The sequence below is a fragment of the Oncorhynchus keta genome, chromosome 5, assembly GCF_023373465.1.
Source record: "Oncorhynchus keta strain PuntledgeMale-10-30-2019 chromosome 5, Oket_V2, whole genome shotgun sequence".
NCBI classification, from domain to species: domain Eukaryota; kingdom Metazoa; phylum Chordata; class Actinopteri; order Salmoniformes; family Salmonidae; genus Oncorhynchus; species Oncorhynchus keta.
In genome coordinates this window covers 27,270,737-27,296,525 of record NC_068425.1, presented here as the reverse complement: position 1 = coordinate 27,296,525, position 25,789 = coordinate 27,270,737, and the positions used below count along the sequence as shown (strand labels likewise).

Below are 25,789 nucleotides of genomic sequence, written 5' to 3'. Positions count from 1 at the left end.
AAGGGTCTGAATAATTATGTAAATGTAATATTTCCGTTCATTTTTTAAAATACATTTGCATAAAATATCAAAAAACTGTTTTTTGCTTTGACAATATGAGGTTTTGTGTGTAGATTGATGAGGTATGAGATAAGATATGGTCATACGTCTTGTTGACCGCAGGATGTCCTGCCATACTACCATCATGAGCCAACCTCAGTATCACTTGTCGAAGAGAAACTGGAACGACAATTTGAGATACACTGGGCCAATCATCCTGCCCAGAAGTGGTGTGAGAACGCCATTTCCTCATTAGAACACCGTCTCGTCAAGGTAACCCACACGAACTTCATCAAACTCTCCTCTGGATGTATCTCAGCAAAAATATGGGAGATCGAAACATCTTTACTCTGTTCCGCAATCAACTGCTTCCTAGACATTAAGTATAAACTATAGGGACCCTCTCTTCCTTCAGTGGTCCTACTGGGATTTTCTAAGGAGAGGTCAACTCTCAACACTAGAGTTTCTTAAACATACAGTGAGGGAAAAAAGTATTTGATCCCCTGCTGATTTTGTACATTTGCCCACTGACAAAGAAATGATCCGTCTGTAATTTTAATGGTAGGTTTATTTGAACATTGAGAGACAGAATATCAACAAAAAAATCCATAAAAACGCATGTCAAAAATTGTATAAATTGATTTGCGTTATCATGAGGGAAATAAGTATTTGACCCCCTCTCAATCAGAAAGACTTCTGGCTCACTTGAACCTGGTAAGTTCTGGGTCCCATTTGTCCATTTCCCACCCCTTTTGTGCGGAGCGGCGACCCTCGCAGCCGACCTCGGACTGGGGACCCTTGCAGAGGGCCCCAAATAGTTGGCAGACTCCGGCAGCGCCGGACAGGCGGGAGACTGCAGCAGCGCCGTAGTGAAGGGCGACTCCGGCAGCGCCGTAGTGACGGGCGGTTCCGGCAGCTCCTGACTGACGGGCGGCTCTGGCAGCTCCTGACAGACGGGCGGCTCTGGCAGCTCCTGACAGACGTATGGCTCTAGCAGCTCCTGACTGACGGGCGGCTCTGGCAGCTCCTGACAGACGGGCGGCTCTGGCAGCTCCTGACAGACGTATGGCTCTAGCAGCTCCTGACTGACGGGCGGCTCTGGCAGCTCCTGACAGACGGGCGGCTCTGGCAGCTCCTGACAGACGGGCGGCCGGTCCCTCTCTCTCCACGGTAAGCACGGGGAGTTGGCGCAGGTCTCCTACCTGACTTCGCCACACTCCCCGTGTGCCCGCCCCAATACATTTTTGGGCCTGCCTCTCGGGCTTCCAACCGCACTGCCTCCTCATACCACCGCCTCTCGGCTTTCGCTGCCTCCAGCTCTGCCTTGGGGCGACAATACTCTCCTGGCTGTACCCAGGGTCCCTTGCCATCCAGGAACTCCTCCCATGTCCAGGAGTCTGGAGATCACTGCTGCTGCCCGTTACCACGCTGCTTGGTCCTTTGGTGGTGGGTGATTCTGTAACGTTCGTTGTTGGAAGAAAGAGAGGAGGACCAAGGTGCAGCGTGGTAAGTATTCATTATGCCTTTTAATGAAAACGAATACTCGAACAAAACAACAAACACGATAAACTAAACATTTCTGTAGGGTGAACATACACTACAGAAAATAATCACCCACAACTCAAAAGTGATACCAGGCTACCTAAGTATGGTTCTCAAACAGGGACAACGATTGACAGCTACCTCTGATTGAGAACCATACCAGGCCAAACACAGAAATCCCAAATTATAGAAAAAGGAACATAGACTGCCCACCCCAACTCACGCCCTGACCATACTAAAACAAAGACAAAACAAAGGAACTAAGGTCAGAACGTGACAACCTCTACAATGCTTGCAGTAGGATACTACTGTAAGTGATCAACATCAGATACTACCTATGCTACAGTGATCATGGAGGATTTAGGCTTTTTTTCCCACAGAGACCAGACTGAGAGAGTATTAATAAAGTACCTATCTAGTTTGTCAAAAGATAGCAGATCAAACCACCACCTACCCACAGCAGCACTACTATAGATTGCATAGTCAGATGTTCTATGTCAGATAGTTAGTTAGCTCAATGTATCATTCACCACAGAGATTTGGAGCAGATTTTGTGCCTGCGGAGAGAGTCTCATTTCATACAAGCACATTTCCGTCCATGTTCCTTCTCCTCGCCGCACCTCCTCGATTCCCTTTGGCCTTAAAAAAAAAGCAAGAACGACCCACTTTGTGTACATTGTCAATGCATTATTACAATTCAGAGGTTGTTGATTAAGCGTTGTGAACATATGTAATATGTAATGTGTTGGGTGTGAAGACTTTTACACAAACACATCTGATATTGACAGTCTAGGCCCTTATGCAGTGTCGCCTCTAGCCCTCTTGGGACCCTAAGCCAAATATGGTGTTCACCCCCCCTTGCCATGACTTATGACATGTTTATATGATATCTGTATGATAGTGACTAACAAAATCAATGGGGTCACCTTGGGGATCAGGGACCATGTGCTCTTGCCCTGTGCACACAATCAGTCATTTGGTTCTGATAGCTGGTTAGATTACCTTACCTAGCAATCAAAATAATGGTAACTGACATGGGCTTATTGAGTTACTGACATAACAAGTGGAAATCTGATGATGCCCTACCAATTGTTTTTTGTTAAATTGGTTGGGCGCCCCCTAGCGGTCGCAGTCTGCGTATAGGAAAAGGCGTCTCTGTCCTTATCATCAGCTTATTTAATTTAGATGTGTTAGCAAAATCCTGGTCATTGTGAAAGATGACTCCTACACATGATGACCTGTGCATGTTTATTGTCTTATTTTTCTAACCCTCCTCAAAATAATACTCAAGGCCCTATTCATGAAGCATAGACAGTGTTTCTATGGTAAGGACATCTCATATTAAAGCATATGGTTTTTTTACCCCAGCTGTTTACAGAGGAGGGTTAGTGAAGTGTGTCAGGGGAGTACAAGAGTGTGTACATGTTCCACATCCTGTCTCTATCTATGTCTGAGGTGGTGTACAGATCCACCACACATTCACATCACTGTGCCCAGCGTGCACAGTAATACACAGCAGAGTCCTCTGCCTTCAGACCAGACAGTTTCAGATGTGTCATGCTCACTGAGCTGTCTTTGGTCAGTTCAATCCGTCCCTCCAGGGTTTTGGCATAGCCTGCTGCTCCAGTATTGGTGTTGATCCAGCCCATCCATTCCAGTGGTTTCCTGTAGGTTGGTGAATACAGTTCATACCAGAGCTTGTAAAGGTGTACCCAGTTCCTCTGAAAGAGAGGTTGAGAGTTTCTCCTGGCTTTTTCTAGAGTGGACTGGAGGGAATGGATTCCATAGTTTGACCATTTAAACCTGAAGGAGAGAAGGAGAGAGAGGAAACAGGGGGAGAGGAGAAAGGAGAGAGGGTGGAATATTGAGTGAAAACAATGAAAAATTGTCTTCAGTCTTTGCTCAGCATAAGAACAGTTGATAAGGAGTAAAACCAAGCAGAACTCACAGGGCAGACAGAGAGAGAGAAGCAGAAGGTAGTGTTTTCCCATCATCCTGAAGGTTGAAATATGAACTCAGCTGCTCCACACAAGACAACAAGTCAGCAGCAGAACATAAGTATATATGAACTCTGAGGGATCTGGATTTACATGTACAAGTAGTTCTGTTGTTTTGGCTCTTAGGGGAATATTATGCTTCAGTAGATGTTACTCTGTTGTTCTGATGCTCTACTGCCCTCTGTTGACTCTGTTGTACTGATGCTCTACTGCCCTCTGTTGACTCTGTTGTACTGATGCTCTACTGCCCTCTGTTGACTCTTCTGTACTGATGCGCTACTGCCCTCTTTTGACTCTGCTGTACTAATGCTCTTCTGCCCTCTGTTGACTATGTTGTACTGATGCTCTACTGCCCTCTGTTGACTCTGCTGTACTGACGCTCTACTGCCCTCTGTTGACTCTGCTGCCAGTTAGATTCTCTGAGGGCTTTTTGTACAGATCCTCCACTCACACCACTGTGTCTCTTGTGCACAGTAATACACAGCAGAGTCCTCTGCTCTCAGAACAGACAGCTTCAGATACACCATGCTGTTAGAATTATCTATGGTGACTTATATCTGTCCTTCAACTCTTTTTGCATACGTAGTTTCACTAGCATTAATGCCTATCTATTCAAGTGCTCTTCCTGCAGGTTGACGTATCCAGGCCATGTTGTAGCTACTAAAGGTAAAGCCAGATCCCTTACAGGAGAGACAGAGTTTCTGCAGGCTTTTTCAGGCCTGGACTGGAGGGAATGGCCTCCAGACTCTGACCATATATCCCTAATAGAGAAAAGAGAATGAAGACAATAGATCACTAATATGTTTACTCAATGGATGTTATAATTATCTATATGTAAAATACCTTGTTCCAATGAATTGCTAGATTATTGAGTACATACTGCAGAGGCCCAGCAAGACCAGGAGGAGGTGTAGTTTGCCTGTCATCTTTTCAGGATGGAAGACAATTCACACATGGTAGGAAACATCACAGAAGGACTTGAGAGACAGAACTTACATGACAATCATGGTTGGGTGATAACCCTTTTTTTGCATGTGACAGGCTTTCAAGGCAATTCAGGATGGAAGACAATTCACACATGGTAGGAAACATCACAGAAGGACTTGGGAGACAGAACTAACATGACAACCATGGTTGGGTGATTGCCTGTCACATGCATTTAAAAGGGGTTTCAAGGAAATCAATTCTAAGACAAAGCCAGACATCAATGATCACTGTCAATCAGCAAACATTTTCTGTAATGTTTATACAGTAAAGTAAGTTGCTGCTCCAGCCACAACTGTTTTTTCACGTCTCTCATTCAAACCTTTCTTCATGTATTAAGAAGATTAATTAAATAATTGATATTAAATCATATTACATTTTGATATTTCTCACAACAATAAGAAATTGTGGTATGTTGTCTCATACGTTTTAGGCATAGTTTTGATTCTGGCCTACTGCCCTTTGGCACAACCTCTATCTTTCATAACTGTCATCCTCTCTCTCTCTCTGTTCAATAAAGTCAGAAAACACCATACAAATGTATTTCTTTAAACAACACACAAAACAAGTTCATTTAAAAAAATGAACAATTCAGATCCTGAAGTACTGTACCCTGAAATGTGTTCCTGTTGTTTCAATGTCCAATGATCAGCAACTGTCAAACCAATACATGGCTAAACTTCACTCAATGACTTTTTCAAATCATAATTTGACATTTTCTCCCACATCTGCAGTACATCACTGTTGTGTGTTGTTTTGAAACGTGTTACTGCACTTTCACAATGATATATTGGTCCTTTTAAGGGTTAATCAAGATGCAATATCAGGGAAATGCCTTTACCAGAGTGCAGGTGCATCCTGGGTAGAAGTCATGCTTGGGTAGCTTTGAACTACTGTGCCCAATGCTCATTTTAATAGATATGCCTGATAAAAACACATTCTTAAACTCTCTCCCCTATAAACAAGTTCAGTAAGCAAGATACACTAAAGTATTTAGGGGGAGGTGCCCGGAACAGCTATAAGAAACCACAAAGAGCAATTTGTTATTTTAGTTAAGAACTCATTGTTTTATGCAATTCTTGAAAAGTTTGTTATATATATTACCAACACAAACCATGATATGTGATGAGTGGCAGTGAATGACTGACAATATTAAATAATTGAAGTACTACTGCTGTGAACAAGGTCTATAATATAAATTAAATTGTGATTAAATTGTCTCATTGTTTGATCCTTCTCACCATTTAGTCAAATCAAATTAAAATCATCTTCACGTGGTTGAAACATTGTGTGGTTACCAGCCACCAGCTGGCTTATGCAAAAAAAGCAGTTTCTCCTCAGCTGAAACAAGGTAGTGAGAATTAGACCATGAAAGTGTATAGGAACAGCCCCTACAGTCCCTGAGCTACTTAACTGCTTTAACTGTCTATCTGAATCATCAGAGATGCTAAACTGGGACCCTGAAACACCCAGGTGACAGACTGGAGTTCACCAAGCGTGGTGCCACACAGCTGTGAGGGTCACAGAGGGGAAGAGAGAGGGGTGGGGTGTGAGAGAGAAACAAACACCTGAGAAAAGGAGAGCAGGACCGGTGTGTGTGTTTACTTCAAGATATCTACTACTGAACAAAAATATAAACTCAACATGTAAAGTGTTGGTCACGTGTTTCATGACCTGAAATAAAAGATCCCAAAAATGTTTGATACACACAACAAGCTTATTTCTCAAACATGTTTGTTTCCATCCCTGTTAGTGAGCATTTCTCCTTTGCCAAGATAATCCATCCACCTGACAGGTGTGGCATATCAAGAAGCTGATTGAACAGCATCATCGTTACACAGGTGGACCTAGTGCTGGGGGCAAAAGAACACTCTAAAATGTACAGTTTTGTCACACAACACAATGTCACAGATCTCAAGTTGAGGGAGTGTGCAATTGGCATGCAGAGCAGGAATGTCCAACATAACTGTTGCCAGAGAATTGGACGTTAATTTCTCTACCATTACAACACCTCCAACTTCATTTTTGAGAACTTATCAGAACATCCAACCGGCCTGACAACCGCAGACTTTGTGTAACCACGCCAGCCCATGAGCTCCACATCTGGCTTCTTCGCCAGCTGGATCATCTGAGGAGGGGGTAGAGGGGGTGCTGAGGAGTATAACTGTTTGTAATAAAGCCCTTTTGTGGGGAAAAACTCATTCTGATTGGCTGGGCCTGGCTCCCCAGTGGGTCGGCCTGGCTCCCAAGTGGGTGGGCTTATGCCCTCCCAGGCCCACCCATGGCTGCACCCCTGCCCAGTTGTGTGAAATCCATAGATTAGGGTCTAATGAATTCATTTCGATTAAATTATTTCCTTCTATGAACTGTAACTCAGTAAAATCTTTGAAATTGTTGCATGTTACATTTATATATTTTCTTGAGTATACATCTACCATTCATACAATTAAATAATACTGCTTGCAAGATAATGGTCTAAACATAAATATATGCAATGCATTATATTCAGTAGGCTAGTCTATGGCAACTAAAACAGTCTGCCCACTTGAACCTGAATTTGATTCCAGGGATTTGATTTGATACCAGGGATATTCAAATATTACCCAATGAGGTCTGGATTAGCCTACTGCTGTTTTTTGTTTTACCTGATAATTAATTTATCCCACCTGGTGTCCCAGATCTTAATCATTCCCTGATTAGATGGGATAGAATGAGAAACAAAGCAGCGGAACTGGCTTTAAATCCAGGGTTTAATTTGAAGGGCCCTTAGTCTATGGATACTCATGTTTCTCGTTAGCCCCCAGACAGGTTTACAGGCTTGTTTTTCAAGTTCTACCAAAAGTCTATTCTGCTTTCCAGATTAACTCGCCGCGTTGGTAGGAAAACCACTAGCACCCGGAAATGCGCCACTTTCTTCGGGTTCCCATAAGTCAAAGCCACCGGCAAATTGGAATGTGAATGATCTGAATTCAGAGACCGGTCTAAAGAGTGGCTCGACAGGGCAACATACGACCATTTAGGCTACCTTTGGGCAGAATCAGGTGCGCTTTAACTTTTTAATTTCCTCAAATTCCGAATAACTTTTTGTTAGGTTTCAGTTCATTTTTATTCATCAGCAGCATCTATTTACGGGAAAATTCAGGTAGGACTTCACAACTTCATCCATCCTGAAAAGAGTGCAGCTTGTACAGTTTCCTAACAAAGAGGGTTTCCGACGTAAACTGTTAATGTGTAACAATTTGATACTCTAGTTTAAATCGTTAAAGTTGCCTGTCCATGCCTGTCACTATTGACATCCCGCCCACGCTTTCACATAATTAAGGTTTTACCGCGTTCATTCAAATGTGAGCAATCAACCGTGAATAACTTTCAGCAAGACTTAATTTCCACCTTTTTATAGCCCATATAACGGACCGTATATTTGGTCATCTTACCTTCTTAGCCTGCCTTTTTGCGTTTTCTACACTTGACCTGAGCCAGGTGGTTCTAACGATGAAACCGTGCCCTGGGTGTAGGCCTATTCATTACACCTACGAAACGAAAACGAGAATTTCAATTGGACACATTTTTCTAGGTCCGTTCCGTTCTTAAACGCTAAAAGGTTTCTGTTAAAATATAATGAATACACCCCTGGATTCATCATGTGTTCTCAATGCGCAACAAACGTATCTTGACTGAAAATATAAAACAGTGCTCAAGGTTACTTCATGTGGGCGTTTTTAAAAGACTACTGAAGTTTAGTCAGACAATGGCCAAGACCAGCAGCCATTGATATCTGGAATTTACAACTCTATATTGCTATTGGCAAAGTGCATGTCCAATAGCCAGGCTCTTCTCTCATCACTGGTTATTTTGGTTGTGTGGTGTCTCAATCCTATTTTACCAGGTGACATTATCCGCTAACTCACTTTGTGTGTCTGTCTGTTGCGTGGACAGAGATGGCCAGCCAGAGCGAGGTGATTGACAGGTTGAGGGCTACGTTCCGCTCAGGCGTGACCTTTCCAGAGCAGTTCCGTATGACCCAGCTCCAGAACCTTCTCTCCCTGGTTGAAGAAAACGAGCAGCTGATACAAGATGCTCTCCACAAGGACCTCCATAAGGTACTAGCATACACTCAGACACGCACAGACTGCTGTACACTCTGCATATCCTCTGCCTCTCTCTCTCCGCCTCATCCTCTTTCTCTGTCCCTTTTTCTTCACCATAGATCTTCCGTTGTCCTGTTCCCTCTCTCCCTCGATCATTTCACCTTCTCCCCTCTCTCTCCCCCCTCAGCCCAAGTTTGAGTCGGTCCTGTCAGAGATTCAGATAACCCTGAATGACCTGTACTTCGCCATGGAAAACCTCAGGACCTGGATGCAGCCGGAATACAACATTGGCAAGAATCTGGTAAAGATTCCATCAACATTCACTGTCGACTGTTTGACTCTACCACCTTTTACTATGGCTCAACATGTAAACACACACAATTGGAATATTTTTTTAATGACTTATATAATAATTGTCCAACCATCTACTTTCCTCTCTCCATCCTGTTTTAGGCCACTAGGATGGATGACTGTTTCATACGCAGGGAACCCTTGGGGGTAGTTTTAATCATCGGGGCGTGGAACTACCCTCTACATCTTATTCTCTTACCTTTGGTTGCTGCAATTGCTGCAGGTACACATCTGTCATGCATTTGTATACCTAGAGGCTTTGTTAATAGTAATGGATTGGATTTTGTAGCGTTTTTACAGTAGTTCAAAGCATTTTACATCCACCAATGTTGCCTTATCAGTAATGTATGTGTAAAGTGAATGCTGACTCTGTTAGCACTTCATTATTGATTAGGTTTGATTTTGTGACGATTACATATTTATTCCATGATGTCGTGAACCAGGAAACTGTGCCATTCTGAAGCCGTCAGAGATCTGTCAGGCCACCGAGCAACTCCTGGCAGAACTCATCCCCAAATACCTGTCTCAGGTAGTACACACACACACACCTATGTGCTTTAATTTCCCCCTGCTTCTGTTACCTGTTGTGGATCATCAATGGAATGAAGGCCAACAGTGCCATATTTGCTCTATACCTGCCCACTTATTGTTTGTTTTTAATGTTTTGAGTTTTGCCATCTGACTATTGTAGGACTGCTATGCAGTACTATGTGGTGGAGCAGAGGACACCAAGTCATTGCTGAAGAATAAATTTGATCACATCTTCTACACAGGTAAAGTCTAACAGAGAGGACTCCTTAGACCAATAATATGTATTAGCTCAATCCCTCTTTTTAGTATGTTTTTGTGTTTAAAAATGTTGGCCTTATGCCCCTTAACTCACCTCTGCCATATCACCTCTATCGCACACTCTTGCATACCCTTTCCTTCTCCTCTTCCTTTCCCTTCCCCATCTCCTCCCCAGGTTCCCAGGGGGTGGCCCGTTCCATCCTGCTAGCAGCAGCACCTCACCTGACCCCCGTCACCCTGGAGCTGGGTGGCAAGAGCCCCTGCTTCATCTACGGCCATATCGACATCCAGAAGGCCGCCAAGCGCCTGTGCTGGTCCAAGTTCTTCAACACTGGCCAGAGCTGTGTGGCACCCGACTACGTCCTCTGCACAGCCCAGACCCGGGACGCCCTACTGCCCGCTCTCCGGGAGACCCTGCGGACCTTCTACGGGCCGGACCCCGGAGCGAGCCTGGACATGGGGCGCATAGTCACCCCACGCCACTGGAGACGCCTGATGGACATGCTGGAGAAGTCCAAGGGGAAGGTGGTGATCGGAGGGGGGAGCCGCGAGGAGGACAGGTATATTGGTGAGTTTTGGGGGTACAGGAAAGGACGATGAGATGCAGGCAGTGATGTTGAGTTTGGTCTGTATACTGCTGCCACCTTGTGGGTGTGAATGCAAGTTGAAATATGTTGAGGTGGTAGCCTTGCTGTTAAAGTGGCTTTAATTTCAAATATGAATAACTAATCAGGCATATAGAAGCAAATTCTTGCTGATCAAGTGGTGTTTCTAGCTCCCACAGTGTTGGTGGACGTGCAGGAGTCTGATGCTCTAATGCAGGAGGAGATCTTTGGCCCCATCCTGCCCATCCTAACCATAGAGTCTCTGGAGGAGGGCATAGACTACATCAACCGGCAAGAGAAACCCCTGGCCCTCTATGTCTTCTCTGACGAGACCTCGGTAAGACCATGACCTACATTACAGCACATAGATGTTTCTTCTCATATCTAGATTCTTGTTATAGTCATGGTGGTGTCCTCCACACAGCTATAGTTCAAAGTTATCTAGTTCTATGGCTGCCTGTGGCTTCACTCTTATGGAATAAATGCACATTCCTCCCCTCTTGCTGTCAGGTAGTGACCACAGTGTTGAACAACACCAGTAGTGGTGGTTTCTGCGGCAATGATGGTATAGTACACATGGCCTTGCCAGGCCTGCCCTTTGGGGGAGTAGGTAAGTGTGTGTCTGACAACATAAATAAAGTAGTCATTATCAGAAGAAAAGCACTAGACATGGATCTGATCATGGTGCCGTGGCATCTTCCTCTACCCTCCAGGTGCCAGTGGGATGGGTAGCTACCACGGCCGCTGGGGCTTTGAGACATTCAGCCACAGGCGGGGTTGTATGAACCGGAGCTGGTTGCTGGAGAGGGTCAACGTCCTGCGCTACCCGCCCTACAGCGACTACAACCTGGGCTGGTTGCGCTGGGCCACCACCTTCAAGAAGAACAGCTGGGGAGGCTGCTCAGTCATGTGAGAGTGGCACCCGGTGCGTGCCTGACTGTACTTCCAAAGCCGATGGGCTTTTCTTAAAGGTCCAATGCAGCTGTTTTTATCTCAATGTCAAATCATTTTGGGGTAACAATTAAGTCCCACCTTCCCACCTAAACGGGCTGAAATTTCAGGCGGTCTTTTTAAACTGCTCTTTCACTAAAAGGGTATTGTCATTGTTCACAGTATTATTCCTCCAACATAGTGTGGAAATGTATAAAACACAGAAGAAAAAAAAAAAAATGACTGCACTGGGCCTTTAAAGTCTGTCCAGTGTTCCAGATTTCTATTAAATAATTTACCTAAAATTCAAAAAATATAATTAAGGATGTTAAAAAACCAGGGTTTCTCTGTTCCCTGCTTTGCCTGATTGGAAACAGTGGTTGGGTGTATACTGGTAGAACAAAAAGCTGACATGCCAGATCAGCCAATGAAATGCACAAACACTTGGATATTCAAATGAACTACCAACTCCATGTGGAGCAGTGCTGTACGCACTGCCTAGTACACTTGCCTTCTTTTTTTGGGTGGCCTTGGCTGTGTATACATTGCCTGCCCTGTCCACTAAGAATCCAGATCACGTTCTGCACATGTTATTTTACGCACACTACATAACTGCTCACACTCTCCTTCCTTTACGTTTCTCTTTACTCACCCTCTTCTGAACTATGATACTATGATTCCTATCTCTGCCTTATGTTTCTGAACAGCTGAAATAAAATTAAAACTGCTGCAATTTGATTGAACATTCCCCAAAATATTGTTAATGCAACTCCCCACTTGAGTTTTGCATACGAACTCTCTGCGTTTTCCACACACAGGCCCTACTAACTGCTATTTTGCTTTTCAATTATCATGCAAGTACAGCATGAGTAGCGGTTCCACCTCTAGGCAGCCGAGCGTGTGAATCCGGACTGGTAACCTCAGTCTGACAATGGGCGAGTTCGTTCTGTGGTGACCGTGTGCTATTGCCTCATATTGTTTGTCAACTACTGCCTACTATACTGAACAAAAATATAAATGCAACAATTTAAACAATTTTACTGATTTACAGTTCATATAAGGAAATCAGTCAACTGAGAAATTCCTTAAACCTTAATCTATGGATTTCACATGACTGGAGGGCATATGCCCACCCACTTGGGAGCCAGGCCCAGCCCATCAGAATGAGTATTTCCCCACAAAAGGGCTTTATTATTGACAAATACTCTGCAGTTTATCAGCTGACTGGTCCTGGGCTGGTTACACTGCGGTTGAATGTACTACCAAATTCTCTAAAATGACATATGGTAAATAGATTAACATTATATTTTCTGGAAACCGCTCTGGTGGACATCTTCCTTGTGTTTGATGTACTGTTACAACAGACCACAAGTTTGCACAAACATGTCGATCATGTTTTCTGTGTACAACATGACAGCTGCATGTTAGCCTTAACACCCCTCCTGAAAAAAGAACATTGAAATTGCACTTGAGGCATGGAATGCATAGTTTGAACATGCCCACCATATCTTTAGTGTACAACACAATGTTTCCCCCTCCATGTTAAGGAGGAAGGAGCGGCAGCAGAGCATGTTAACTTACTGCTTCTAAACAGCCAGCAGGCCAACTTACAAACCCCAGATTTTGAAATGGAAGTGACTGAGTTGTTGTATAGGCTTACTCCTTTTTCCTAACACAACCTGTGGATTGCTTGGCTTGTGTGCTGCAGTGTGTCCTCTCCATTAACTGTTTCAGTGGGCCTGTTTGGTTTGAGTACTTGAAAAGGCTGTACTTGTATAGGGCTATTGAGTCAGCAGAAAAGAGCTGTGAGAAAAGGGGAAAGAGGTGCTACCTGTGGTTCTGGTTGAACCAGGTTATTCAAGGGAGGGACACGGGCTGCATCTCAATAGTCTTGATTTGGCTTCCTTCCCTTATCTCTCCTTTACCACAAACTGGCAAGGTGAAAGTAATGTGGTAGATGCCAATGGCTTTCACCTGTCCTGTTCTTTCAAATCTTTGCAGCTGATGGGAAGGAGAGCCGCTATTGCAATCCACCCAGGGTGTGGTTTCAGTTCTGTGTGTTCACTGCTACATCACAATGGTCTAAAACTGTTTCTTCCACTTGTCTTGCTTTGACCCATCAGATCAGAATAGATGAGTGGAAGCCACTATATTGAAATGTTTCCCCAGATTTTGAAATGCACTGGCTACCAGGGTCTGGAGAGGTAAAGGGTTTTTAGCACTGTTGCACAATACCCCCATTGTTTACCATGGGGTTAGTATAGTTCACAGAATGGTCTTATGTAACAATTTTACTGGGTTTTGTTAGACGCTGTGTGACATTAGGTGGTGGGTGTTTTTTTATTTTAAAAGTTTTGTTCAGAAGACATTAACTAATAAAACCTTACTTTACATATATTTGTTGGCTTATACTTTAAGTGTTAATTGTACTGTTATACCCCATTCTCCCTCATCCCAGCATGTTGCTTTTCTATGCAAGTCATTGCATCATTAGTGCTTTACTCAATTACTTTTTGCAGGTAAGGTGACTGACAAACTTTTCAATATCATTGAGACAAAATCCCACTCTTTAAACATTTTCAATTTCCATCATGACTTGATTAAAACTTACTCTTACAAGACGGGCTTCATCTCCAAAATCCCCCAAGTCGTATCATAGAATCTGAACCGACAGAGTGAAGCACTCTAGGCTTACACAAGTTGCATGTACAGTTTAAGTTGGAAGTTTACATACACTTAGGTTGGAGTCATTAAAACAAGTGTTCAGCCACTCCACAAATTTCTTGTTAACAAACTATGGTTTTGCCAAGTCTGTTAGGACATCTACTTTGCATGACACGAGTCATTTTTCCAAAAAGTTGTTTAGACAGATTATTTTACTTCACTGTACCACAATTCCAGTGGGTCAGAAGTTTACATACACTAAGTTGACTGTGCCTTTAAACAGTTTGGATAATACCTGAAAATGTCATGGCTTTAGAAGCTTCTGATAGACTAATTGACTTCATTTGAGTCAATTGGAGGTGGACCTGTGGCTGTATTTCAAGGCCTACCTCCAAACTCAGTGCCTCTTTGACAGCATGGGAAAATCAAAAGAAATCAGCTAAAACCTCAAACATTTGTAGACTTCCACAAGTCTGGTTCATCCTTGGGATCAATTTCCAAATGGCTGAAGGTACCACGTTCATCTGTACAAACAGTATGTAATTATAAACACAGTGGGACCACGCAGCCGTCATACCGCTCAGGACGGAGACTCGTTCTGTCTCCTAGAGATGAACGTACTTTGGTGCGAAAAGTGCAAATCAATCCCAGAAGAGCAAAAGACCTTGTGAAGATGCTGGAGGAAACGGGTACAAATGTATATTCACCTGAAAGACCACTCCGCAAGGAAGAAGCCACTGCTCCAAAATGGCCATAAAAAAGCCAGACTAAGGTTCGCAACTGCACATGGGGACAGATATCGTACTTTTTGGAGAAATGTCCTCTGGCCTGATACAAATATAGAACTGCTTGGCCATAATGACCATCGCTACGTATGGAGGAAAAAGGGGGAAGCTTGCAAGCCGAAGAACACCATCCCAAGCGTGGGGGTGCTTTTCTGCAGGAAGGACTGGGGCACTAAACAAAATTGATGGCGTCATGAGGAAGGAAAATTATGTGGATATATTGAAGCAACATCAAGACGTCAGTCAGGAAGTTTAAGCGTAGTCGCAAATTTGTCTTCCAAATGGACAATGACCCCAAGCATACATCCAAAGTTGTGGCAAAATGGCTTAAGGACAACAAAGTCAAGGTATTGGAGTGGCCATCAAAGCCCTGATGTCAATCCCATAGAAGATTTGTGGGCAGAACTGAAAAAGCATGTGCGAGCAAGGAGGCCTACAAACCTGACTCAGTTACACCAGCTCTGTCAGGAGGAATGGGCCAAAATTCACCAAACTTATTGTGGGAAGCTTGTGGAAGGCTACCCAAAACATTTGACCCAAGATAAACAATTTAAAAGGCAATGCTACCAAATACTAATTATGTTCACTTCTGACCCACTGGGAATGTGATGAAAGAAATAAAAGCTGAAAAAAATCATTATTATTCTGACATTTCACATTCTTAAAATAAAGTGGTGATCCTAACAGACCTAAAACAGGGAATTTTTACTAGGATTAAATGCCAGGAATTGTGAAAAACTGAGTTTAAATGTATTGAGCTAAGGTCTATGTAAACTTCCGACTTCTATATATTGCAAAAGAAAACTGCTCAGTTGATTTCATCACCGAGGCAATCAAAACACTTTACAGACTCGAAACACGCGTTGATACAATTATAATTTGTTTTTACATCACAGCCTGTATTCACAAAGCGTTAAGAGTAGGAGTGCTGATCTAGAATCTGTTTTGCCTTGTCTGTCACAATGAATAAGATTGCATGGACAGGAGGAACTGATCCTAGATCAACACTCCTACTCTTAGATGCTTTATGAGTACAGGCCCAGGTTGGGTGTGTGACTCAAAGAAAATGTATAGAGCATAGAGGTATACAATGCAGGTCCTTTGTTCCAAACCGACCCCTATCCACCCAGAGAACTTCTGTAAATTGAAGGATTGGACAGGTATAAGCAATATAGTAATAGCTCCACTTTGCCCTCTGGTAGGCTACGCTGTAACTTCTCGCATATTAGTATCCACTCCAATACATTTGGATTTACGGGACATCAGCATATGCTTGCACCTGTCCAATCCATTCCGATCTACAGAAGTGTCGGTAGAAGATAGAGGATGGCTTGTGATTGGGTGTGGGACTGCTTCCTGGTAGTCTGAGGTCAGGGTTCGGGTTTGTGTGAGTAGGGGGGGTTGGTCCCGGGGGGGCTCTGCTCGGTGGTGGAGGCTGGCGAGGGGCAGATGGCGGTAGGGGGCTCCTTCTGGACCAGCTCTGGGTCATCCTGGCCCGCCTGGGGAGGATGCACCAGCACTCGGTCGATAATCCCAAAGTCCTGTGCCTCAATGGGGCTCATGTAACGATCTCTCTCCATCACACTCTCTGGGAGAAAGAAAACAGAAGGGAATAATTGTATGGTTACGAGTTTTGGTGAAAATGTGCAACACATTGGTGGTGGCTGAGGGGAGTTCACTCTTACAAAGTGCTTTGAGTGAGGAAGGACTCAATCATCAAATCACTTAACCTTGAAATAGTGCTTGAATTTAGTTAGGAGTCACTAATTCATATGGGACTCAGAGGCTATGGTACATTGTCCATCAGACAATAAAGACATTTTCAAGTATTTTTATTGGAATTTTACTGTTGCATATTGGGATGTGTTTGGAAATACGTGCCAGTACTTAAGTGTATTAGAAAACACAAGACAAGTATAATTTCATGCATTTGAACCCAAGTCTGTGTGGTCCTACGGAAATTTGAAATAAGACTAAACGATTTAATCAAACCGTCCCGCCCCCCTGGATGCCTTTTGCCCAGAGCTAAACAACCAAATCAAATTCTGCGCATATTGTGTTAGTCTCTGCCTCATCTTTATGAGCAGCTGAAATAAAAACCCTGCAGCGACTTAAACACCCCCCCCCCCAAAAAAAAAAAAAAAAAAATTAAATAGTTGGCTAATTTAGGATGTAGGCTATAACTTTCTCTGTCTGTTGTAAATAAGGATATTGAAATGGTACAAACACTGACTCTGTACCGGTACCCCCTGTATGTAGCCTCGCTATTGTTATTTCACTGCTGCTGTTTATTTTTTTTATTTAATGTACATAACTTCTTAAAGCATTGTTGATTAAGAAAAAAAAGTGTTAAGGTTTACCTGTTGTGTTTGGCACATGTGACAAACAAAAATTGATTTTGGGGCAGGATGCAGTCTACACATTGCATTGTGGGGCAAAACAACATTAGCTTCTCAATGATCGTGCAACGCCACACGATTTGATACAGCACATGATTGAAATTAGTCAGAATTTCCTGTTCCACCTCTGTGCAGCTGAAAGTTCTGCACATGTAGACAGTAACCAGAGTTTGACAATGGGCTTGTTTGTAAAGTAGAGAATCCCACACATTCACAGAAGGTTCGGTTGTTTAGCTATCGAAAAGAGGCATCCAGAGAATTCGGCCATGCAGCCACTCCATTGATATAAGTATATGAAATTTGTTTTAGCTATTTATAGGAAGTCATAAGAAAATACTTTCAAATAGAAGTAGCTGATTTGGCCACATTATTTGAAAATACACAAGTATATTAATAACGAATAAATAATGACACATGTATTTGAACCCAGGTCTGTCTTCATTGTTTGAACTTTTGTATGCTTACTCAAGGCTTTTCCCTCTGAGCCAGACTACTGAACTGGATGCCTTAGCTACTTACCTATATGTGTCAACAGCTGGCCAGTGTGTTTAGCGTAGAGTTGATTGATCTGTTTCTTTATCTTCATGATCTCCTCAGCCTGAATGGCGATGTCTGTAGCCTGACCCTAATAACACACAGGAGAGAGAAGACAGATGTTATGTAAAGGCAACTGAGGTGTCAAAATACTTAACTCATATTTACATGCCCAATCACAGGTCTGGCTTTTGATGGCAACACAAGCTCAACCAACCAACATCTGTACCAGGTTCTCTAACCCCCCTTACCTGCCAGACTTCAACCTGTCCCCCCCAGCTATTCCTGCTGCCTCCCTAGTCGCATTCCCCCTTCCATCCTTACCCTGGCTCCTCCGGAGGGCTGGTGCACCATGATGCGGGCGTTGGGCAGGGAGTGCCTCATGCCGGCCGTGCCCGAAGCTAGGAGAAGACTGCCCATGCTGGCCGCCTGGCCCACACACCACGTGGAGATTGGGTTGAGGATGTACTGCATGGTGTCGTAGATGGCTAGGCCTGCCGTCACAACACCGCCTGGGGAGAGGAACATCATAGTGAACCAGGATTAATGGTTAGTTGGCTTTAGTTCATCGATGTTCCTCTTCTCCCAGACTTTTCTATCTCTCCATAAAGCTGGAATCCATAGCGGTGAACCTGCCATGTCCATTTGCAATATTACAACAAAGACTTACTTCAAACAAAGACATTTTTCCATCTGACATCATTAGAACCAAGTATGTATGATTTTATTTTTTACCACAATGCTGGATGCTCATTTCCTCAAAACAATAATACATGCTCCTGGGGCTGTTGCGCCCATCATGGATCTCAGCTTTAACGTTAACCTAATGAAGTTCATTTGAAGTCAAGGTAAAAGGAGTTTCTGACTGCACCCTTTATCTCCCATTACTGTCATCTGATCCACCTGTCACTTGTGTTCTCTGTCTCTTTCCCCTCCAAGAAACATGCTTTTTAAAGTAACCATCCCTATTCCACCAACCATCCCCTGCACCACCATCTGTTCCTCTTTGTGGGAGGTCCCCCTCTATTCTCCTCCCCTATTCTCTTACCAGGACTGTTGATGTACATGTGGATGGGTTTGTTGTTGCTCTCTGACTGCAGAAAGAGTAGTTGAGCAATAACCAGACTGGCCACAGAGTCATCTATCTGAAAAAAAGGCAGGGGGAGAGGAGAGAGATTAACAAATGAATCTTAACTGCAACAGCAGACTCGGAAATCCAATGTTTGAATCGGTGTGGGCTTACTTCGATTATGACCTTGCGCCTATAAGCAGAGTAAGTTGTATACATTTGATTTATTTTCTTACCTTTTATTTAACTAGGCAAGTCTTAATAACAAATTCTTATTTACTATGACAGCCTAGGAACAGTGGGATAACTGCCTTGTTCAAGGGCAGAACAACAGATTTTTACCTTGTCAGCTCGGGAATTCCATCTAGCAACCTTTACTGCCATAATCAGTTTCATATCGAATTATTAGTGTGCATGTAAACATACCCAATGTCTCCTGGTGTAGGTTTTGAATCCCAAACTACTACACACACAGACTTACTGGCCCTATTACACCGACAGTGACACACAGCTAGACTTACTGGCCCCATTACACAGATGATCCTCTCCCTCAGAAGACGAGAGTAGATGTCATACGCACGCTCTCCTCGACCCTAAGAAAGAAGAGAAAGACAAGGAAAAGGAATGAGGGGAAGAAAGATCTTTGAACATTGGAAAGCAGCTAGAATAGCAAGGACCAGGAACTTAGCAAAAACCACTAACTAAACCGTTCCAAAACAAGAGTGAATCAAGTTGCATAGAAATGTTGCAGTCCTACATAGAACTCTGTTGGGGTTCCAATTCTTACCGTCTGCTCCACAACGATGGGTACGAGAGGACTCCTCCATTGAGCACTGTGGTGAATGGTCCTGCATGACTTTAAAGCTGTCACTCCACATTGTAACACCCTCTAAGAGAGGGGGATAGAGAGAAAGAGTTAACATGTCTGTAAGATCTCAACCTAAGTGTTGGACAGGTTATTTCAATAATGATATGTTAAAGTTACATTCAGAGATAGCATGGTTATTAAAATAATGATATGTTAAAGTTACATTCAGAGATAGCATGGTTATTAAAATAATGATATGTTAAAGTTACATTCAGAGATAGCATGGTTATTAAAATAATGATATGTTAAAGTTACATTCAGAGATAGCATGGTTATTAAAATAATGATATGTTAGTTACATTCAGAGATAGCATGGTTATTAAAATAATGATATGTTAGTTACATTCAGAGATAGCATGGTTATTAAAATAATGATATGTTAAAGTTACATTCAGAGATAGCATGGTTATTAAAATAATGATATGTTAAAGTTACATTCAGAGATAGCATGGTTATTAAAATAATGATATGTTAAAGTTACATTCAGAGATAGCATGGTTATGTTTTTACAACTCTGGCCCCTTGAAGTGTGTTCAAGACAACGCTATCAAATGTATTATGATCTTACATCAACTCTGAACATTACACACACTTGCTACAGTTACTCATGATTTCACATTAACTGTTAGAGAAATGTTGAGTGGTTTCCTTAAAAAAATAGTAATTAAATTTAGCTAACTGGAGATGGGAATGAGTTAGGTTAGCTACACAATTTTGGTCAAGTTACACAAGTGTGGCTAGCCAGCTAGCTTTAATCCTCGCAGGTGCATGCTGCATACTATTCATCTGATTCGAGAATGCACCGCTGAGACAGCTAATAAACATTTGCACATTGTAATCTATATAGTTTACAACACAAACTATGCATTTCCAAAATATGTTTTCACTCTTTAGTTCCAATACTTACTCGTATAAGCATTGTGATGTCTTGTAATGTGCAATCCCCTCTGTTTGACCCCAATTTAACCGGAAACAATTCTAATTTGAGCGTCGAACTGTTCCTGAAGTGGCTGAGCAATATTCCTCTGTCATGTGACGAGTTTGTGTTTACAGCCACGAATATGTGGGCGCTAGATGGCAATCGTGCGCAAGAAAAATCCACTAACATAATACTACAGTATTGCTTATCGTTGCCTTGATAGTTTTCAGATACCGAATATTTTTTAAATACAAAAGCCTATTTGTTATTTAAATAATTATACTATTGAATAATAATGTGACGATTAAAGTTTAAAATGAAATGTTATTAAAATACAGAAATGTGTGTTGAAGAGCCAAAACTCGTGACATTGTAGATGGGGGTCTCTATAAATAAACATTTTAAAAAAGGAGCACATGACAAGACTGTATTTCGCTAATGATATCCTCGTGGTTATGGGGTTGTTTAGAAAAAAGTATCTTTATACAAAAGAGCGCCAAGACCATTCTAATAAAATACGTTTCCTTTGATTTACTTCACCAACGCCAGGGTAGTGGGTTCGATTCCCGGGACCACCCATACGTAGAATGTATGCACACATGACTGTAAGTCGCTTTGGATAAAAGCGTCTGCTAAATGGCATATATTATTATTATATTATTACTGTATAGGCCGAGAAACCAGTGTATTATTGGCGACACAATATAAAACCCAAATGAACATTTAATTTTAAGAAAATAGCCCATTCATTTGTTTAACTGACTGGTCTATTATTATTATGTTGTTGTTGTTGTTGTTGTTGTTGTTGTTGTTGTTGTTTTTTACATGTACACATAAGTGCCTCTACTGATAACCATCTTTAATTAGGGGCCATTCTGAAAGCAGTGGGGAGAACATTGCGCAAAAAAAAGCGGTGCGTTTTTTCAGAGAGAGGGGGAGCACTTGAGTCGCAGCGGCCTCATCAGAAAATCTCGTTCTTTCAAGTGATAGTCGGACACTTTCACTTGGCCGTTGGACATACCTCGCAGACATGTCAAATAACAGCGCAAACAGCAGCAACTTAGTTATCGCTCAGAAGGTGGTAAAACAACTTCGCCTAGAGGCGAGTGTTCGCAGGATCAAGGTAAAGAAATTACATTCAGAAAGACTGATCAAAAACTGTTCTGCATTGGGTGTGACTGGCTGACTTGTCAACATGGCCCTTTGGTATCTATTGAAAAGCTATATATTATGTAAAGTTTGACTATTTTATGGGAAGCATCGCGTTATTTGTTACAAAATGCTGTTCCACTGGAAATATGCCATCTGTTTGCAGAATTGTAACTAACTGCAGCGCTGTCCCGTAGACTAACGGAGTAGCCCGTAAATTGACGTGCTCAATCGAGCGCCGCCTATCACCTGTCATGTTACCGAAAGAAAAATGTAAGATTATAATGCGGTTCTAGTATTGCTGTATGCATAGGTGTTATGGCAAGTCTAGGCTACTCCTCAGCTCTTCAGCTAGTTTAACGCCGTTTTGAATGGATGAATTTATTATATATTTAGAAGTTAACGATTTGCTGTTAATTGTGCTCTAAGTTAATCATGTGAAATATGAAGATTTCCTGCTGTAGGCTGTGTTGTCCGGAGAAAGCAAACAGCTCGTAGGCTAGTTTCCGCGAATATTGCAGCACAGTGGTGGCCTTTGTTGATTGTGGCTGTGACAGTAGTGCGATTGTTGGCCAAATTACTCCTTTTAGAGGAGAAAGCCAGATTAGTCCGCAGACCTTAAACCACCCTGTAGCACTCAAGCATACTGTGCTTTGAAGGGCATATGAGAATGCAGGGAAAATATAGGCTTTTATCTATAGCTTATGAAATACGTTTATACCATATTATTAACTAACTAGATAAATAATAAACTTAATGCATAACCCATTTGTGACTTGGTCCTAAAGTGCCATCTTGTGTTAATGGGGACAATGTTATTACAATGTTATGACAACTGTTATAGACTTCACCCATGAAACAACCCTCTAGTAAAGTACCAGATCATTATGCTATTGCTGAGTCAAGTCCTAGGTAGGGACTTTAGGAAAATAGCTGATCATTGCTCAGTTTCTCTCACAGTGTGAGCTTGGAGCATATTACTTTAGGTTCATTAAACTGAGTATCAGTAGGAGTTTTGTGGCAGAGTGAAAGTGTTGGCCCCTATATTTATTGATGCGTGGACCAGGTCTCTCATGAAAAGCTGAGTTAAAACAAGTAGAAGTTAAGTAAAGCAGGATTGAGCTCAATTTACTTGGAACTTCTTTATAGAAAACGCTGTCACTGTCAATGATGACTCATTCTCATGAATGCCTATGACATTGATATGTCATCTTTACTGCAGTCTTATGTAGCCTTTATCACACAGAATTAAAGTATAATGGAACTGACAATGTCTCTGTTTCCACTCTCAGGTGTCCCAGGCAGCAGCGGACCTGAAGACCTTCTGCCTGCAGAACGCCCATAAAGACCCTCTCCTCATGGGGGTGCCCTCCAGCGACAACCCCTTCAGACCCCCCAAGTCCTGCGCCCTCTTCTGAGGTGAAATGACAGTCTGATGTGGTAGAGTAGGCTTCATAGGCTTCAACTAACTCCCTCCCTCTCTATCTCTCTCTTCTCTCTCTTCTGTCTCTTTCTCTCACACACACACATGCATGGACACACACACACTCTCTCTCTCTCTCTCTCTCTCTCTCTCTGTCTCTTTCTGTCCTGCTTTCTTTCTCTACCTTCCCTCTACCTGTTCCTCACTCTCCTTTTCTCTCTCTGTTTGCGAACCTTTGACCCTTCTGGCTTTGATTGTTACAAAGAGAGCGTAACCAATAGCAGCCATATCTCATCTAACTCCTGTGCCAATGATCTGATCGGACTCTATGCTTTGTCACTGCAGGCGATGGTGATGATGGAGGCTTGTAAAACACGTCTGAACATTCCCCAAGGATGCCTTTCAATTCCAAGCCCCTGGCGTCTCCTACACCCTTCCCCACCACGTCCAGTCACTGAAGACCTCAAGGCCAGAACACAATCACAAGCATTAACCCTATGCTGAGTGAGTTTTGACATGTGTTCTGTTCTGTTCTGTTCTACAGCTCAATAAGGATAACATTTGCAGTCCTTTGTGTGTTGAGATCATTAGAATGAAAGCACTCCTCAAAGTAGAAATATGGCAGTCTCAACCCCAACTCTCCCTGTAGTCTCTACCTTTTGTTACTTTTATTTTACTCAAAGTGAAATTGAACCGTATTAGGTTTTACACATTGTTGTTGGTGAGCCTTTTAAAGTGGTTGACCCAGTGCCATTACATGAGTATAGCCTACCATATCATTGTTGTGAAGCTATGTTCAACACACTACAAGATATTACACCCGAGTTTGATCTCAGAGCTTGTTTTTCAAAATGGTGCTCAGTTGGTTGCACACAAACTCGCCTTAACACTGTCACTGTGATTTTTCTCAGATAAAATCGTGAAGCATTTCGATAAGTGTAATTTATGATTCTCTTCTAAATGTGTGGTGACTCCATGAGCCTCTCAAGAGAATTTAGTCTTTTGACAGAAATTTTGCACGCATTCTCATGTGTTAAACACTCGACTACACTGTTAAGATCCTCAGTTGACAGTTAAACCACTGTGATGCAAAATTGAATTCAAAAGAAAATGGTGTTACTATGTCTTGAAAAGAGTGACTCAGATGTTAGAGGTTTCTTATGGGTGTTGGCATATAGAGATCTCAAACTCAGGTCATGCAACAGATCTGTTTCAATGCTGGTTTTGTGGTGTTGCTCAGTCAACATCAGAATAATGATATGAAGGATCATAACAAGAATATTAGGATTACTGTACTGACACTATAGATAAGTATAATTGCTGTGTATCATCATTATAAATAAGCCTGATCTCAGGACACTCAGTGGAAAGAGACTGCTACTCCATTGGTGGATCTAAGTTCAAGTAAGGACACATTCTAAATGGTTTAAAGTCATTTTTCGGGTTCCCCACCCCTTTTACCTTTTACTCTTTGCGTACTGCTTCAAACTAATGTGCCTTAGTATGTGCCAAACCTCTGGTAATTTAAATGCCCCGGTTTTAGCACGAGACCTGTTGAGGCCTAAATCTGCATTTACTTTCCCACTTGATTAATCAGAAACACTTAAAGAGGACCTGAAGAAGTTGAAAAACAACACAAGAGAATGAGTAATGTTTACTGTGTTCTTATTACAACATGAAGTATTGCTAAAAACCTGAGAACAGCCCTTCAACATGTTCCAATACCCAGAAACATGTCTTCAATAATGTCCTCAGACTTGACCACTGATAGGTGAAAGGACTAGGCCTACATAGATTTTCACAGTACTATTAGTCTTGCCTACCAAGTCCTTTCAAATCAGTGGCCATGCAGGAAAGGAGATGGAGGAACGCAAGCTCTTTTCACTATGGTGACAGAGACTGAGCTCTGAATTCCTCTGACGTTATAATAAAGTGAACAGAGAACCTTTGAGGATTACAGTGTCCATAATGCATGGGGAAAGCAGAGCACCTCTTTTTACAAATATTAGTCACTGAAATGCTCTGGTGGATGGATTCATACATGTGGAAAACACTGTCATCCTGTTGTGCCTTAACGTTTATTTTGTGTGTATTTGTCTTAGAATGGTACCGTGATATGCATTGACTGAATAATTTAATAAAATGTATAATTTCACCTTCAACATCTCCTTGAGTCTCATGTTTTATCAAGAAGTTTGTTAAGAGTGGGCCCCCTTAAGCTGACTGGCCAGAACACACAAGAGTATCAGGGGTAGGCAACTCCTGTCCTGCAGGGACCTGAGTGTCTGCTGCTTTTCTCTTTCGCCTGACACTTAATTAATCCACTGATGCCATACCTGGTTTATAAATCAGATGCTGATTTGGAGAGAACAAAAGACAACAGACGTGCACTCGGGCCCCCGTGGACCAGACTTGCTCATCCCTGTCACGTAGAATGCTGCTCAAGCAATACCAGTGCATATTTGCCAATAGTCTGCCAGATAAACTGTATTTAGCCACTGCCCAAAGTTATAGGTTTTGGTACTTGCTGCATGACATGTTACACAGCAGAACCAATATTATTCACACAGATTTAACAGACCAGGATACGAAACGCAGCCTGGCTGACAGTCTGACATTTGTATTTAATTCAAATGATTATTCAAGATCCCCTA

The 25,789-nt window shown here is 42.4% G+C and overlaps 4 protein-coding genes across 16 annotated transcripts; 2 read left to right on the top strand and 2 right to left on the bottom strand.

The window, feature by feature from the left end:
• Positions 1-487: 487 nt before the first annotated feature.
• LOC118384744 (Golgi-associated RAB2B interactor protein 3-like) lies at positions 488-8,135 on the bottom strand. Of its 12 annotated transcripts, XR_008136768.1 has the most exons (5): positions 7,997-8,135; positions 4,264-4,339; positions 3,530-3,600; positions 3,147-3,384; positions 1,539-2,220 (listed from the first exon to the last, which is right to left on the bottom strand). XR_008136768.1 is itself a non-coding variant. In XM_052519348.1 (3 exons), exon 3 carries the CDS (start codon positions 1,407-1,409, stop codon positions 741-743), a length of 669 nt encoding a protein of 222 aa, XP_052375308.1. In that variant the 5' UTR covers positions 1,410-2,220; positions 3,147-4,339; positions 7,997-8,135; the 3' UTR covers positions 571-740. The 12 variants fall into 12 exon arrangements, 3 of the variants coding, with proteins under 3 accessions (XP_052375308.1, XP_052375310.1, XP_052375309.1); XR_008136766.1 differs by adding an exon at positions 4,459-4,504 and having other exon boundaries at positions 3,147-4,339; XR_008136765.1 differs by lacking the exon at positions 7,997-8,135 and having other exon boundaries at positions 4,264-6,669.
• Positions 7,263-13,718, top strand: LOC118384738 (aldehyde dehydrogenase family 3 member B1). 2 transcript variants are annotated; one of them, XM_035771486.2, is made up of 10 exons: positions 7,263-7,704; positions 8,499-8,662; positions 8,838-8,951; positions 9,104-9,224; positions 9,445-9,530; positions 9,693-9,774; positions 9,966-10,358; positions 10,566-10,732; positions 10,906-11,005; positions 11,109-13,718. In XM_035771486.2, exons 2-10 carry the CDS (start codon positions 8,501-8,503, stop codon positions 11,306-11,308), a joined length of 1,425 nt encoding a protein of 474 aa, XP_035627379.2. In that variant the 5' UTR covers positions 7,263-7,704; positions 8,499-8,500; the 3' UTR covers positions 11,309-13,718. The 2 variants fall into 2 exon arrangements, with proteins under 2 accessions (XP_035627379.2, XP_035627378.2); XM_035771485.2 differs by having other exon boundaries at positions 7,264-7,603.
• A 2,136-nt stretch (positions 13,719-15,854) lies between these two features.
• On the bottom strand, positions 15,855-20,684 carry LOC118384214 (ATP-dependent Clp protease proteolytic subunit, mitochondrial-like). The gene is made up of 7 exons (XM_052519342.1): positions 20,552-20,684; positions 19,564-19,665; positions 19,298-19,369; positions 18,756-18,852; positions 18,032-18,219; positions 17,693-17,798; positions 15,855-16,362 (listed from the first exon to the last, which is right to left on the bottom strand). Exons 1-7 carry the CDS (start codon positions 20,561-20,563, stop codon positions 16,145-16,147), a joined length of 795 nt encoding a protein of 264 aa, XP_052375302.1. The 5' UTR covers positions 20,564-20,684; the 3' UTR covers positions 15,855-16,144.
• An 806-nt stretch (positions 20,685-21,490) lies between these two features.
• On the top strand, positions 21,491-25,297 carry LOC118384747 (guanine nucleotide-binding protein G(I)/G(S)/G(O) subunit gamma-5-like). Its single transcript, XM_035771487.2, has 3 exons — positions 21,491-21,686; positions 23,005-23,131; positions 23,481-25,297. Exons 1-2 carry the CDS (start codon positions 21,594-21,596, stop codon positions 23,128-23,130), a joined length of 219 nt encoding a protein of 72 aa, XP_035627380.1. The 5' UTR covers positions 21,491-21,593; the 3' UTR covers position 23,131; positions 23,481-25,297.
• The last annotated feature ends 492 nt before the right edge of the window (positions 25,298-25,789 follow it).

Excerpts from the sequence above, each read along its gene's own strand:
- LOC118384744 (XM_052519348.1), bottom strand. The coding sequence starts at position 1,409 with ATGGCAAGGGACCCTGGGTACAGCCAGGAGAGTATTGTCGCCCCAAGG.
- LOC118384738 (XM_035771486.2), top strand. The coding sequence starts at position 8,501 with ATGGCCAGCCAGAGCGAGGTGATTGACAGGTTGAGGGCTACGTTCCGC. Across the intron at positions 9,775-9,965 it reads TGATCACATCTTCTACACAG|GTTCCCAGGGGGTGGCCCGT; the intron begins GTAAAGTCTAAC and ends TCTCCTCCCCAG. Across the intron at positions 10,359-10,565 it reads CGAGGAGGACAGGTATATTG|CTCCCACAGTGTTGGTGGAC; the intron begins GTGAGTTTTGGG and ends TGGTGTTTCTAG.
- LOC118384214 (XM_052519342.1), bottom strand. Across the intron at positions 19,370-19,563 it reads CCATCGTTGTGGAGCAGACG|GGTCGAGGAGAGCGTGCGTA; the intron begins GTAAGAATTGGA and ends CTTCTTTCTTAG. Across the intron at positions 17,799-18,031 it reads AGCCCTCCGGAGGAGCCAGG|GGTCAGGCTACAGACATCGC; the intron begins GTAAGGATGGAA and ends GTGTGTTATTAG.
- LOC118384747 (XM_035771487.2), top strand. The coding sequence starts at position 21,594 with ATGTCAAATAACAGCGCAAACAGCAGCAACTTAGTTATCGCTCAGAAG. Across the intron at positions 21,687-23,004 it reads CGAGTGTTCGCAGGATCAAG|GTGTCCCAGGCAGCAGCGGA; the intron begins GTAAAGAAATTA and ends TTCCACTCTCAG.